We start from the raw sequence: 12,493 nt of genomic DNA, 5'->3' as shown, positions 1-12,493 counted from the left end.
TAGCGGTCATTACTTCCAGGCTGGTTACAGCTCACTAGAGCGAGTCTCAATTTTCTGCTTTTAGGAGACAAAAGCCGGGGGGGAGATAAGGACAAGAGCTCACCAAGGGAATGCAGTACTTGAAGGAGCAGGTTCATAGGAAAGAAATTAGGTCTCCAGGCCAGCAGCATCGACATTTTATCATCAGCAGAGGCTTCATCACATCCCATTGCTCCTGTGGCCAAACTTCCAATGCCGATTAGGAAAGGGATCCAGGGAGGCACAGCCACTGCTGGCCTAGGGCATCACCTCGTGATGGGAATCAAACCCTCGTGGGCCAAACCCCCGCAGGGAGTGACAGCTTTGGCGTCATTGCAGTTAATGATCGCCCTCACTCAGTGGCTGGGCTCAGCGCAGGTTTCTGGAGCCCATCCCTGGTTTCTACTGCGCCTGCCACCACCCGTGGGGCAGGATTGCAAAGTTTAACCAGGGTCCCCTCCCTCCTGCGCCGTGCAGGTTGGCTGCAAGGGAAGTGCCTGGGGAAGGTCTGGGCACAGCAGCGGCACCACCCGCTAACCAGTGATTTACCCCACACCAGCACGCAAGGCATCGAGTCACCCGGGTGGTGATGGGGCGATGGCCACCCTGGGGCTGCTTCGGTGGCTTCAGCGGCTGCCTCAGGGTGAAGCGGGCAGGAGCAGGGACATCGTGCAGCTGTAGCTGGAGGAGAGCTCTGGGGCTGCGGTTCAACCCAGCAGCCCCAAGGCCAGTGGAGGCAGGAGCCTGCCATGCAGATCCCGTGCCTCCAGCCTCACAGCACTGGGAGGGGGGAGGGGGGAGAGAGATGGGGGGGAGCATTTGCTCTTACAAACTCGGCATTTTCCATGCACCTTGGTGTGTTTTATATTTTTGTCCTGCAATGAGGCCAAATAGGCCAGTGAAGACGCAGCCTTTGCCTTGCACCCAGCGAGACCGTGAGCTGTAGGGCAGGAACAACACAGTGCTTAATGGCACCCTCATGGGTTTTCTGCTCCAGCAACCCCAGCTACATCCCAACAGCCTGAGCCAGCTGGGGCAGAGGAGACGGCAGCCTTCTGGGGGCCCCTGCACTGCTCCCGGGGGTAAGCAAGGGAACTGAGGCAGGAGGGACCTCTTCCCTCGGCGTTCCCTCCCTGCGGCCCTGAGCGCGGCAGATGCACGTTGAGGGGCCCGGGTTCTCCCTGCCTGATAATGGGGCCTTTGTGCTGCTGCTGACTCAGGGCTTTTTGCCGGCCGCTGGCCACGGCAGGAGCCCCGTGACATATCGGTGGGGGGACAGCGGACGGCTGGGGACAGGCTCTACAGGCAGCCAGCCCTGCAGGAGCCAGCATTGCCCCAATGCCTGCCAGGGGACGGAGGCGGCTGCCCCGCGCTGAGTAGGACCGGGTGAGTGCCTGGGCTTTCCCTATGGGGCGTTGGGCAAAACGTAGGCAAGAACCCCTCCCAGCAGCCTGGGGTGGGCAGCAGACCCAGCCCTTGCCCTGTGGGAATGCAGCAGAGAAAGGGGAGATGCTGAAGGGAGCGGGAGAGGCCATGGAGCTTCCCCAGGGCAGAGCCCCTGCTCCAGCAGGACCAGCCCAAGTCCTTGGTGGCTTCATTCATTGCCAGACAGGACTCCCACCTGCCAGCGTGGCTCAGTTGTGAAACCTCTAGTGACAGCTCTGGCTGAAAGAGGGGGACGAGAGCTGGAGAGCAAAACCAGCAGCCGCTGTGCCCAGGGGCAAGGAATCCCATCCCTCAGGTCCAAGGACGTGCATGGGGACACCCAGGGACAGCTCTGCCCCCTCTGATGCCCTGCCATGGCTCCCACCCTGTCCCTTGCCAGCCTCGGTTTACTGGGAGCCCCACTCCACGCGGTGTCCTGCCCAGCACCTTTCCCCAAATCCTACCTGGGCAGGGGCAGTGCCACGAGCCCCCTGCCCGCAGGGGGGCCGCCCCTCTCTCTGCCGCAGGCACCATGGGCTCCCGGCACTTCCCTGCCCGGACTGTGCTCTTCGAGAAGGAGACCAGCGGCGTCACGTACCGCGTGCCGGCCCTGCTCTACCTGCCCTGCGTGGCCAAGCTGCTGGCCTTTGCTGAGGAGCGGCTGAGCGCCGACGACGCCCACGCCAACCTGCTGGTGCTGCGCCGCGGCACCGTCTACAGCGGCTATGTGGAGGTGGGAGCGGGGCCGACACCGCGGTGGGGGCTGGATCAGGCCCGGGGCGGGCTGGGGAGGGGTCTGACCGCTCTGCCCCGTCCCCGTGCAGTGGGAAGACATGCGGGTGCTTGAGACGGCGACGCTGCAGCACCACCGGTCGATGAACCCCTGCCCGCTCTATGACGAGTTCACGGGCACCCTCTTCCTCTTCTTCATCACGGTGCTGGGCAGGACACCTGAAGCCTTCCAGATTGTCACGGGCCAGAACGTCACCCGCCTGTGCTGCGTCACCAGTGCCGACCAGGGTCTGAGCTGGAGCAAGGCCACAGACCTGACGCAGCAGGTCATCGGCAGGGCCATCAAAGGTAGTGACACCAGCAGGCAGGGGCAAAAAAGCCAGCGAGTGTGGCATGGCCAGCAGCAGCCTCGGGCTGTGACCAGGCGAGGGTCCAAGGGCAGAGCTGGGGCGAGGGAGAAGAGGAGCCTGCGCGGAGTGGGGAGGAGATGGAGAGAGCAGCCTGGTGGTGGGGGAGCCGGGGGCTGCTCATCACGCTCGTCCCCCTGTCCCCAGACTGGGCCACCTTTGCACTGGGCCCCGGGCATGGGATCCAGCTGCGCTCCGGCCGACTGCTGGTGCCCGCCTACAGCTACCACATTGACTGCAAGGAGTGCTTCGGGCAGCTCTGCAAGACCACCCCTCACTCCTTCGCCTTCTACAGCGACGACCACGGCCGGGGCTGGCGTTTCGGGGAGTTCATCCCCAACCTGCAGACGGGCGAGTGCCAGCTGGTCTCGGTGGATGAGGAGGATGGCTCCAATGTCCTCTACTGCAACGCCCGCAGCCCCCTGGGCTTCCGCATCCAGGCACTGAGCACCGATGACGGGGCTGTCTTCCACGGGGGGCAGCTGGTCCAGCGGCTGGTCGAGCCCCCCCACGGGTGCCACGGCAGTGTCGTCGGCTTCCCTGCACCCTTCGTGTACGGCCCCCAGCCCCCTGACGTCCCTGGACAAGGCTCGGCTCCGCGGCCGCTCCCCCGTTTTCGGGACCTGCTTGCCTTGAGGGCAGCAGGGGATAAGCTCCAAGTGGACCCCAAAGCCACCTCCGGCCCCGGCACCTTCTTCCAAGCACCAACGTGGGTGCTCTACTCCCACCCCACCAGCCCCATGTCGCGGGTCAACATGGGGGTTCACCTCAGCACTTTCCCCAGGGATGCAGAGAGCTGGACTGAACCCTGGGTCATCTATGAGGGTCCGAGTGCATATTCGGACCTGGCTTACATGGAGCTGCCCCACAGCCAGGCCCCCGTCTCTGGTGGCCCGGCCATTGCTTTTGCCTGCCTCTACGAGAACGGGAGGCGGTCCCCCTATGAGCAGATATCCTTCAGCATGTTCACGCTGCACGATGTGCTCCAGAACATCCCCCTGACGGCTGCAGTGCCCTGCAGGAAGCGGAGGCGAAGGAGCTGCTGTGTCTCCTAGAGCCGCCCGCCGCATCCCCTGGCGTGGGCCGGCCGTGGGCACGTGGGGACCGGCTGCCTTCCGTGGCTGGGCTGGGTCTGGTGGCACGCAGGGAGAGCCCAGCATGACCCTGCGGCAGGGCGAGCTCTGCTGATGTACACCAGGGTGGGATCTGGGGGCTCCTCCAGTCCCCTGGGCTGGACCGTGCTGAGGGCTGGTGCTCCTGTCCCAACACAGAGTTTTATCTCATTTGTACTGCTACTTTTTAATTATAGAGGTGGTTGGGCTCAGAGGCTCATGCCATTATTACCATGTTATCCCTGTCCTCAGCCTTTATCTCTCTGTCTCACTGCCCTTGTACCTCTCTTCCTCCACCCAGCATCCTTCCAAATAAAGGACGGGTCCCTAATGACGTTCTCCCTCCTGCTTCCAGCTTCACATCGGAGCAGAGTGGTGGAGGTGGCATTTCAGCAGCCCCTCCGTGCACCCTGCCAGCGAGCAAGCTTCACAGCCAGGTCCTTGGCACTGGAAAAAACCCTTCGATTCACCTGAAGAAAGCAGTTTATTGCTTTCCCAAGTCCACTCAATCAACCATCAATCTGTGAAACACAAATTGAGTGGCACTAGCAGCGGTGCCGCAGATCGGGGCTGCCACGGGGGGGGGCTGCTGGGGCACAATGCCATGGCCTCTCCTCTCACAGGCGCACTTGCTTATGCACCTTCTCTCGCTCCTTTTTAATACTTACTTTCAACCCAATTGCTCTCATCAAAACCTTAATCTCATCGTTTTTGTGTAATCTGGCTCACTGCTTTTTCAAGTTACCATGGTCATTGCTACTTTCCTCTCAACCTGACCAGTTCATGTGCAAATACGCTCCAAGCACAGGCACTTTCTGTTCCTGCAGCCCCTGTGCTCTGCCCCTGCATCAGGCAGGGATGAGGACGTGCTGAAGGCGGTGACGCTCGCCGTGAGCGCAGCCAAGCCCCAGGGGCAATGAGGACGGGGCTCTGCACCGCTGGGCTGGTCAGGATGAGCAGCTGCTCCGTCGTCCCATTTCCAGTGAGGTTCCCAACGAGGTCCCTCCAGGAGCCCCCCATCCCTCCAGGGCCTGCTCCCATACCTCGACGTTCGGGATCCGCTTCTCCTCCTCTGTCCCTAGGCCAGTCTCCAGCCGCCAGCACCTGCAGTGAGCCCCGTGCACGCCAGCACAGCTCCAGCGCTCAGTCCAGGCGTGTGGGGCGGCCCTGCTTCCCCTCGCAGAAGCCACAGAGGCAGCCAGCACAGCCGTTGAGGATCTGGATGGAGGCCAGCACCATCTCGGCAGCACTGACGAGCAGCAGGAGGGAGAAGAGGGCGACATTCCAAGCCACGATGCCCGCCGGCTCCACGCAGGTGTCCCAGGTGTCCGGCTTGTACAGGAAATAATCCGCCGGCACCAGTACCCTGTGCCATGGGGGGGGGGGGGGGGGGGGGGAGAGGATGAGCCACGAGCAGCCGCTGAAACACCGCCTTCATTTCACTGCCTGCATTATGAGGGCCCTATACCTGGTGTCAGACACCTGGCTGCCGGTGTCCAAGAAAGGGTATCCCCAGGTGGGGCCGTGGCCATGCTCGGAGGCGTTGTAGAGGCAGAGGGGGCCGTTGGTCAGGCCCACCCCAGACAGGATGAAGCAGGCGGCGGAGCCCAGGAGTGCCAGCTTGGAGAGGACGGCGGAGAGAAAGGCCTGCGGGGAGCACAGGGCTTGGGGCTGGGCAGAATTTGGGAGCCCACACAAAGCCCTGTCCTCCAGGGAGGGGACACTGTGCAGTGTCCCACCGTGGGCTCGCAGGAGAGGTGGCACCATGCAATGTCCCACCGTGGGTCCACAGGAGTGGGGACACCATGTGATGTCCCACCATGGGCCCTCAGGAGAGGTGGCACTCTGCGAACATCCCACCACGGGGTCACCGCGCAACGCCCCGCCACATGCCCACGGGAGAGGGGACACCCCACCACATCCAACCCCGCGCTGCTTGGGGGCCTCAGCCCTGCCTTACGTTGCGACGGGTGCCGCAGTCGGAGCAGCCGGCGCATCGCCACCCCACCGCTGTGATGTGGGTCGCCACTAGCAGCACCTGCGGGATGGAGAAGACGGCTTGGAGGGGGATGAATCACGCATGAGGGATGGAGGATGCCGTGTAAAACACGATACTCACAGTGATGCCTCCTCCCCAGATGCCCGGCATGACCTTGGCCTGCTTGGTGATGTGCCCGTCCACCAGGTACTTCCACGCCCCGCCAGGGAAGAGCAGGAGGATGTTGGCTATCACAGAGAGTGTGCCCAGTGCCAGCAGGCAGGGGCCCACGATGCGGCTGCACCTCCCCACGCACATGGCCTGCCTGCACGGGGATGGGGAGGAGGAGGAGGATGAGGAGAGGACAAGGCTGCCTTCAGCCCCACCGTGACCCCCAGCACTGCTGCCCCCCCACCTCACAGGGATCTTCCAATGGAAATGCCATTTCCCTGCACTGCAGCCATGGGATGTTTTACATGGGGCACAACCATACATGCAAGCTGCAGATAAGAGTGAAGACAGAAAAAAAAAAAAAAAAAGAAAAAAAAAACAACCATCCCCATGCTCATCAGCCAACAGGATGCGTCTACACAAAAACTTTTAAAAGAACAAACAGATCACAGTGATAAGACCATGTGATTCATTACTTATTCAAATTAAATTCAATATTAATACCAATCTACTGCTGTCAAGAAATTTTCTTGGGGCTGAGCTATTTTATTGTAGAAGGAGATGCCCAATTTCAGACCTGCCAGTATTTTTCGCTAGGCAGGACTTCAGACTATGGCAGGTCCTGCATCAAGCTGTCCTCAAAACCCATGCAGTCCTCAGCCCTTTGAAGCAGTCCTTGGGCAAGATGCTCAGCTTTATTTTTCCATTTTATCAAGCTATCAGTGCACCTAGGAAGCACCCGGCCAGCTCCAGGTGACACCTGGTCAAAACCTTGCTCTCGCTCTTCCACACCTCCACCACAGGTGCTGTCCCCCGGCTGCTTCGGGAGCACTGTGACAGCCTGCCGTGCGGCTGTCTTGGCTTTGGATCCCTGCACTGAGATCACCTTGGAGTTCATCTCAAAAGCAGGTTTGTTTGCCAGAATGTGACATTTCAGGCACGGAGGTAGGGGGAAGATCTCCAGGTTTCTTCTACCATGCACACATGCATTCGTTTTTGTTTCAGGTCTCGCTGTTTTTTATGCATTCCCCCCCTTTTGTGGTAGCTTACAACCTATTTTGCATGAATTCCATCAGTCCGGTCACTTCTCATGCTGGTTAATTTATTTCAGGCTCGCACTGGCTTTACAGAAGCAGAACCACTGAGGTGCCGCATGGCTGTTTCCGTGGGAAGAGCTGCCCTGTGAGCAGCTCGGGCTGCGCGCCCAGCGCATGGCGGCCCCATGGGACCTGCACTTGTTGTCCCCCCAGCACTCCCCTTGAGCCAGAAGCAGGTTGGCATTAGCTATTTCCTTCTTCCTCGTGTGCTAAAGAGGAACACACACAAACACACACACACCAAGGGGAGAAGAAGGTAAAAGCAAACGGGCAGCAGATCCAGGCTCTGTTAGGATGTTTGCAAGAAAGACACCCTCCCTGCCAGCATGCCTCCATGGCCAACAGGAAAGGGATTCAAGGAAAGCACAGGGAACCTGTCCTCCTTTCCTCCTGGCTTACCTGGGAGCAACACTGGGAGAAGTCAGCAGTGTGGAGCTGGCAGCATCCCCCTGGGAGGAGCTCTGTCCTGGGAGAATATACGGAGGCAGCACCCATGGGTGCTATTTATGATGTCCCAGCGCACTCTGCACATCCTCTTCCTCCACCCTGAGGTCCACCCACCGCATCATGCACCATCCCTCTCCCACACAACCAGTGGCTCAAAAGGAAGAATGACTCTTCCTTGTGAATGAGGCAGCCCCTGCCTGCAGCTGATTTCCTTCCCTAAGAAAGCCAGCTCTCGGGGAGCGACGCCAGAAAGCAAATGAGCACGGAGAGCCAGGCAGAAGGAGCAGCACAACCCCCTTGGCATGGGGAGAACCACCAACCCAGCAACCTGCAAGAAAATACAAGCAATCTGTGCTCTCTAACACCTTGCTCTGGTGGCCAAGGAGCTGATACAAGTCCAGCGGGGAGAGGGAATCCTGTACGTGCTCTTCAGCTGGTGAAGAAACCTCACCAATGTTTCGCTCAGAGCAGGTGTGGTATGCTCTAAGGGCCATCTCAGACCATGTTGCAGGATTACGGTGGATGTGCAATACAATGGTGCCTCGCTGTTTGTGGGGACTCATTTTTATGTAAGATGGTGGTGGCTGATCCTTTGTCACACTGATGTGGTGTGTCAGAGACAGCAGCAGATGTGGCTTTAGCTGACGAAGGGCTTCAGAGCAGAATAGAGCTCCCAAGGCACTGGCTAGCCAGTGCAGTTACTGAAAAATGCCTTCCCTTGCTGGACGTGAAGGATGAAAAGACACCTCCAGCAGGGCCACGTTCAACCCATGGAAACTGAAGCTGCAGCAAGATCTCGACACCAAAAACCTTCACTAAAAGCTGTAACGCTGCCACAGACAGCTCTGGTGAGATCAGTTTTGCCATGACGACACCAGCATCCTGGATACACAGCACTTCCCATGTTCTTTCCAAAAACCTTGCTCTCCAGCCATGTCTCCAACTCAATGCCTCCCAAAGAGCAGGGGAAGGCTTTCAGTAGTGGGGTGTCACAGCCTGGCCCACGCCTTCCACTCCTCAGAAATGGCACTGGGCATCAGCCAACGGGATGCCCAGGCCCAGCTCACATGTTATAGAATCATAGAATATCCCAGGTTGGAAAGGACCCACAAGGATCGCTGAGTCCAACTCCTCGTCCCCAAAGGACCCCACAAAAAATCTGACTGTGTCCGATAGTGTTGTCCAAACACTTCTTGAACTCTGGCAGGCTCGGTGCCATGACCACTTCCCTGGGGAGCCTGTTCAGTGCCCAACCACCCTCTGGGTGCAGAACCTTTTCCTAACACCCAGCCTGACCCTCCCCTGTCCCAGCTCCATGCCGTCCCCTCGGGTCCTGTCGCTGTCCCCAGAGAGCAGAGCTCAGCGCCTGCCCCTCCGCTCCCCTCGTGAGGGAGCTGCAGGCCGCCATGAGGCCTCCCCTCGGCCTGCTCTGCGCCGGGCTGAACAAACCAAGGGGCCTCAGCTGCTCCTCACATGTCTTGCCCTCCAGACCCTTCACCATCTGTGTGGCCCTTCTCCGGACACTCTCTAATAGTTTTAAATAGTTCTTACACTGTGGTGCCCAGAACTGCACACAGTACTTGAGGTGAAGCTGCACTGGCACAGAGCAGAGCAGGACGATCCTTTCCCTTGACCAGCTAGCAGGGCTGTGCCCGAGGCACCTCAGGGTGTGGTTGGCCCTCCAGGCTGCTAGGACATGCTGCTGGCTCATGTTCACTTTGCTGTTGACCAAAACCCCCAGATCCCTTTCTGCAGGACTGATCTCCAGCATCTCGTCTCCTGGTCTATACGTATAGCCAGGATTGCCCTTTCCCAGGTGCAGAATCCAGCACTTGCTCTTGTTAAACTTCATGTGGTTGGTGATTGCCCATCTCTCTAATTTGTCTAGATCTCTCTGCAAGGCTGCTCCACCTTTGACGGAATCGAAAGCTCCACCCAATTAAGTATCGTCTGTGAATTTGCTCAAAAAACCTTCAAGTCCTACATCTAAATTGCTTATGACAACACTGAAGAGGACTGGCCCTAAAACGAAGCCCTGGGGAACCCCACTGGTGACAGGTCACCAGCCTAATGTAATCCCACTTACAAGAATCCTTTGGATATGAATTTCTGTCCTTCCCTCAATTTTCTTTCAATGCTAAATTACTGTTAGAAGTCCCCCATGGGCAGCAGCTCCCCCCAGACCCCCTGCTCCTGCGTGGGCTCCTCTCCACGGGCTGCAGCTCCGGCCCGGGGCCTGCTCCTGCGGGGGCTCTCCATGGGCCGCAGCCTCCTCCAGGCCACATCCACCTGCTCCACCGGGGGCTCCTCCACGGGCTGCAGCGTGGAGATCTGCTCCGTGTGGGACCCATGGGCTGCAGGGGGACAGCCTGCTCCACCAGGGGCCTCTCCATAGGCGAACTTCTGTTGCATGCCTGGAGCCCCTCTTCTTCCACCTTCTTCTCTGACCTCGGTGTTTGGAAGGTGGTTTCCTCTCTACGGTTTCTCATTTCTCTCTCCCAGCTGCAGATGCTCAGCATTTTTTTCCCTTTCTTAAATCTGTTCCCCTAGAGGCGCAACAAATTTCACTCACTGGCTTTGCTTTGGCAGGTGGCAGGTCCGCTGAGGAGCTGGCTCTGATCTGACACGTGGCAGCTGCTGGGCTGACGTGGCCCGTTTCGGTGTCAGGCCCCTGGCTGCAGAGGACAGCAGCACCTGAACCAGGAGGGACTGGTGCCAGACCAGAAGATGCTCTGGAGTTGGACTCTGCAAAAACAAATCTCCCTCTCTTCTGCAGCCCACACCAAATGCAACTCTTCTGGTACCAGACGTCCACGGCCTCCACCAAGGGCTTCCATCATGTTTCCCCTCGCTTCACCCGCTGAGCAAGAGCTTTGTATGTAGATGCTGGAAGGTTCAGGTTTGCCTCTTCTCATTTTCACATGCAGGATGGAAAACACTGTTATTTTAATGAAAGCTTCTAAATGAATATACTCACTTCTCAGCTGTTCCCATCTCCTGCCTGTTGCTTTCTTGCAGTTTTCCTCCAGGTGTTGAGCATACCCCATTACATATATATCACACGTTTTGGTGACAGCATTTAGTTAGGAAGGTTATTTCTGGATATTTTAATTATTGCAAGTGACCAACATTCAGAAGTGCTATCTGAGCTGCTCGTGTTGGTAGTTAATGGGCAGTGGGCAAGATCACACTCGTGGGCCCTCAGAGCAGACCTGACCATGGCAGCTCCAAGACATGAAAAGGGACCGGGAGAACACAACTTCTGTGTCCCAGAGCAGCAGGAAGGGAAGCCACAGTGCAAAAGCGGAGCAATTTTCTGGCAGAGGAGTTGCAGACAGCACAAGCAAAGAGGAGAATTGCTTGTGGGTTATATAGGCGGAAGGAAGAACCTTCTCAAAGCAGCATTTGGAGAAAGCTTACACATGGAGTGTGGGGTCATCAGGGGGACTTGAGGCACATCAGCTGCTTGGGACATGAACTTCCCCGTCTGCAACAGCCACAGGTCCTCCTCTAACACAGTAGACAAAACAGGAACCGGAGGGCAACCTGTAGCCACCTTACAGTATATAACCCAACTTGCTCTGCTTAGGGTAACGTGTTGGCCAACACATTTCAAAATGGCTTTTTCTGCTTTCATATCAACTAGGACATGAATGCTGAGAATATAAAACCTGCCCTAATAGGGCAGAAACGGGTAATGGAGTTCAAGCCTTGAGTTCCACATGGAAAAAATGAACAGACAATGCTGGGTTACATCAGCCAATTCCTTTTTTGTATGGAAAACTGTCCGCAAGGAGCAGATTATATGAATAACCAGATAGTTACTCTGAGAGGAAAATCACAGTTTGCACCAGCACATAAATCCCCGTTTTATTCTTAAATAAGAGGAATCGGTCTCTAAAAGCAGTCAGCAGTAAAGAGTAGCCAGTCTCACATAGGATAGCTGACAGCAGAGAATAATCCAGTTTCTCCTTTCTCTACTTTTTGCATAGACTGAGAGGAAGCATTTTTCACTCCACTGGAATAAAATGTGTTGCAACCTCATCTCGTGCCCTTTTCTACGTCATGGCAATCTGAGCTTCCTACGTTGCCACACACATGATCGGGTCAATCACGTCCCACAGAAAGCCCCATGCCATTCAGCATGAAACATCAGACTGAATCTTTGCTTGGGGAAGGCTGACGTTTCCCTTACACCAGCTCAAGTCCATAACAATAATGAGAAAAAGCTAATTTTAGCCCTGCCTGGAACAGAATAGCCTCCTGAGCACTGTGAGCAACTGTGTGTCTCCCTTCCTAGCATGAGAACATAATTATGAAAATCAGCACATCAGCACAGCAATTACAGTCAAATAACTGACTGCCAAGTCACCCAGCCACCGTGGTCCCACACTAAGTGATTCTGGCTTGGCGAGATCGTCACACCAACTCCTTTTCTGACAGCAGATGCAGCTAAATAGGTGCTGACCAACTTTTAACCTAGTTGTTTCGTGGCACTTCAACCTGTCACTCTTGGGCTGTCGCTCTCCAACCCATCATGTTTTGCAATGGGTCCTTCTGAACTTTGAGGTCTGTGAGCCGTTTATAACAACAGCATCCACTCTCTTAATCATGCTCTTCTGGTCTTTGCTTCCCTAAACTCCTCTGGGGCTGTGGAAGTTGTATGGCAGGTTAGGTTTCAACAGCAGTTTGGCTTCGACAAGGATCAAAGCGGCCAAGATGAGTTTGAATTGACAAGATCACTGCTATGGAGACGTTCTTTGCTGGAATCATTCTGGGCAAAGCCAAACTCCACCTCGGTCCTGCCCAGAGGATACTCAGCATGATTCAGTTGTCTCTTCCACTCTTTTTGGTAGCACACATAAATCTGTTTCCACCAATAGATAAGACCTCTCTGAACCCAGGTGTGGGCACGTTCACTGCCACAGTAAGCCCATTTGACAAGACCTGCACTGTTTGTGGCAAAAACCCGCCAGAAGAAATACCAACATGATGCTGCTGGGCAGTATGATGTTTGCTTTAACTTCCTTAGGAATGCCACAAATTTACCACACCAAGTAAATCAATGCAGTTGGAAGGCATCTGCTGAAAGGAAAAATAAATACA

At 56.7% G+C, this 12,493-nt stretch overlaps 2 protein-coding genes across 5 annotated transcripts; one reads left to right on the top strand and one right to left on the bottom strand.

The window, feature by feature from the left end:
• Window positions 1-812: 812 nt before the first annotated feature.
• Window positions 813-4,025, top strand: NEU4 (neuraminidase 4). 3 transcript variants are annotated; one of them, XM_048077350.2, is made up of 4 exons: window positions 813-1,404; window positions 1,971-2,176; window positions 2,268-2,523; window positions 2,730-4,025. In XM_048077350.2, exons 2-4 carry the CDS (start codon window positions 1,976-1,978, stop codon window positions 3,635-3,637), a joined length of 1,365 nt encoding a protein of 454 aa, XP_047933307.2. In that variant the 5' UTR covers window positions 813-1,404; window positions 1,971-1,975; the 3' UTR covers window positions 3,638-4,025. The 3 variants fall into 3 exon arrangements, with proteins under 3 accessions (XP_047933307.2, XP_047933306.2, XP_047933305.2); XM_048077349.2 differs by having other exon boundaries at window positions 1,945-2,176; XM_048077348.2 differs by having other exon boundaries at window positions 813-2,176.
• Window positions 4,026-4,158: 133 nt separating this feature from the next.
• Window positions 4,159-7,842, bottom strand: TM4SF19 (transmembrane 4 L six family member 19). 2 transcript variants are annotated; one of them, XM_048077352.2, is made up of 5 exons: window positions 7,340-7,842; window positions 5,814-5,997; window positions 5,655-5,732; window positions 5,163-5,341; window positions 4,159-5,060 (listed from the first exon to the last, which is right to left on the bottom strand). In XM_048077352.2, exons 2-5 carry the CDS (start codon window positions 5,988-5,990, stop codon window positions 4,838-4,840), a joined length of 657 nt encoding a protein of 218 aa, XP_047933309.2. In that variant the 5' UTR covers window positions 5,991-5,997; window positions 7,340-7,842; the 3' UTR covers window positions 4,159-4,837. The 2 variants fall into 2 exon arrangements, with proteins under 2 accessions (XP_047933309.2, XP_047933308.2); XM_048077351.2 differs by lacking the exon at window positions 7,340-7,842 and having other exon boundaries at window positions 5,814-7,333.
• Between the last annotated feature and the right edge of the window lie 4,651 nt (window positions 7,843-12,493).

Source organism: Anser cygnoides, chromosome 9 (genome assembly GCF_040182565.1).
Source record: "Anser cygnoides isolate HZ-2024a breed goose chromosome 9, Taihu_goose_T2T_genome, whole genome shotgun sequence".
NCBI lineage: Eukaryota > Metazoa > Chordata > Aves > Anseriformes > Anatidae > Anser > Anser cygnoides.
This window is presented reverse-complemented; position numbering and strand designations above follow the sequence as displayed.

What these genes read in the sequence shown, in the direction of transcription:
- NEU4 (XM_048077348.2), top strand. Translation starts at nt 1,808, where the DNA reads ATGCCCTGCCATGGCTCCCACCCTGTCCCTTGCCAGCCTCGGTTTACT. An exon ending in TCTACAGCGGCTATGTGGAG is followed by an intron (nt 2,177 to 2,267) that starts GTGGGAGCGGGG and finishes GTCCCCGTGCAG; the next exon opens with TGGGAAGACATGCGGGTGCT. An exon ending in CATCGGCAGGGCCATCAAAG is followed by an intron (nt 2,524 to 2,729) that starts GTAGTGACACCA and finishes CCCTGTCCCCAG; the next exon opens with ACTGGGCCACCTTTGCACTG.
- TM4SF19 (XM_048077351.2), bottom strand. Translation starts at nt 6,167, where the DNA reads ATGTATGGTTGTGCCCCATGTAAAACATCCCATGGCTGCAGTGCAGGG. An exon ending in ACTGCGGCACCCGTCGCAAC is followed by an intron (nt 5,342 to 5,654) that starts GTAAGGCAGGGC and finishes TGCTCCCCGCAG; the next exon opens with GCCTTTCTCTCCGCCGTCCT. An exon ending in AGCCAGGTGTCTGACACCAG is followed by an intron (nt 5,061 to 5,162) that starts GTATAGGGCCCT and finishes CCCATGGCACAG; the next exon opens with GGTACTGGTGCCGGCGGATT.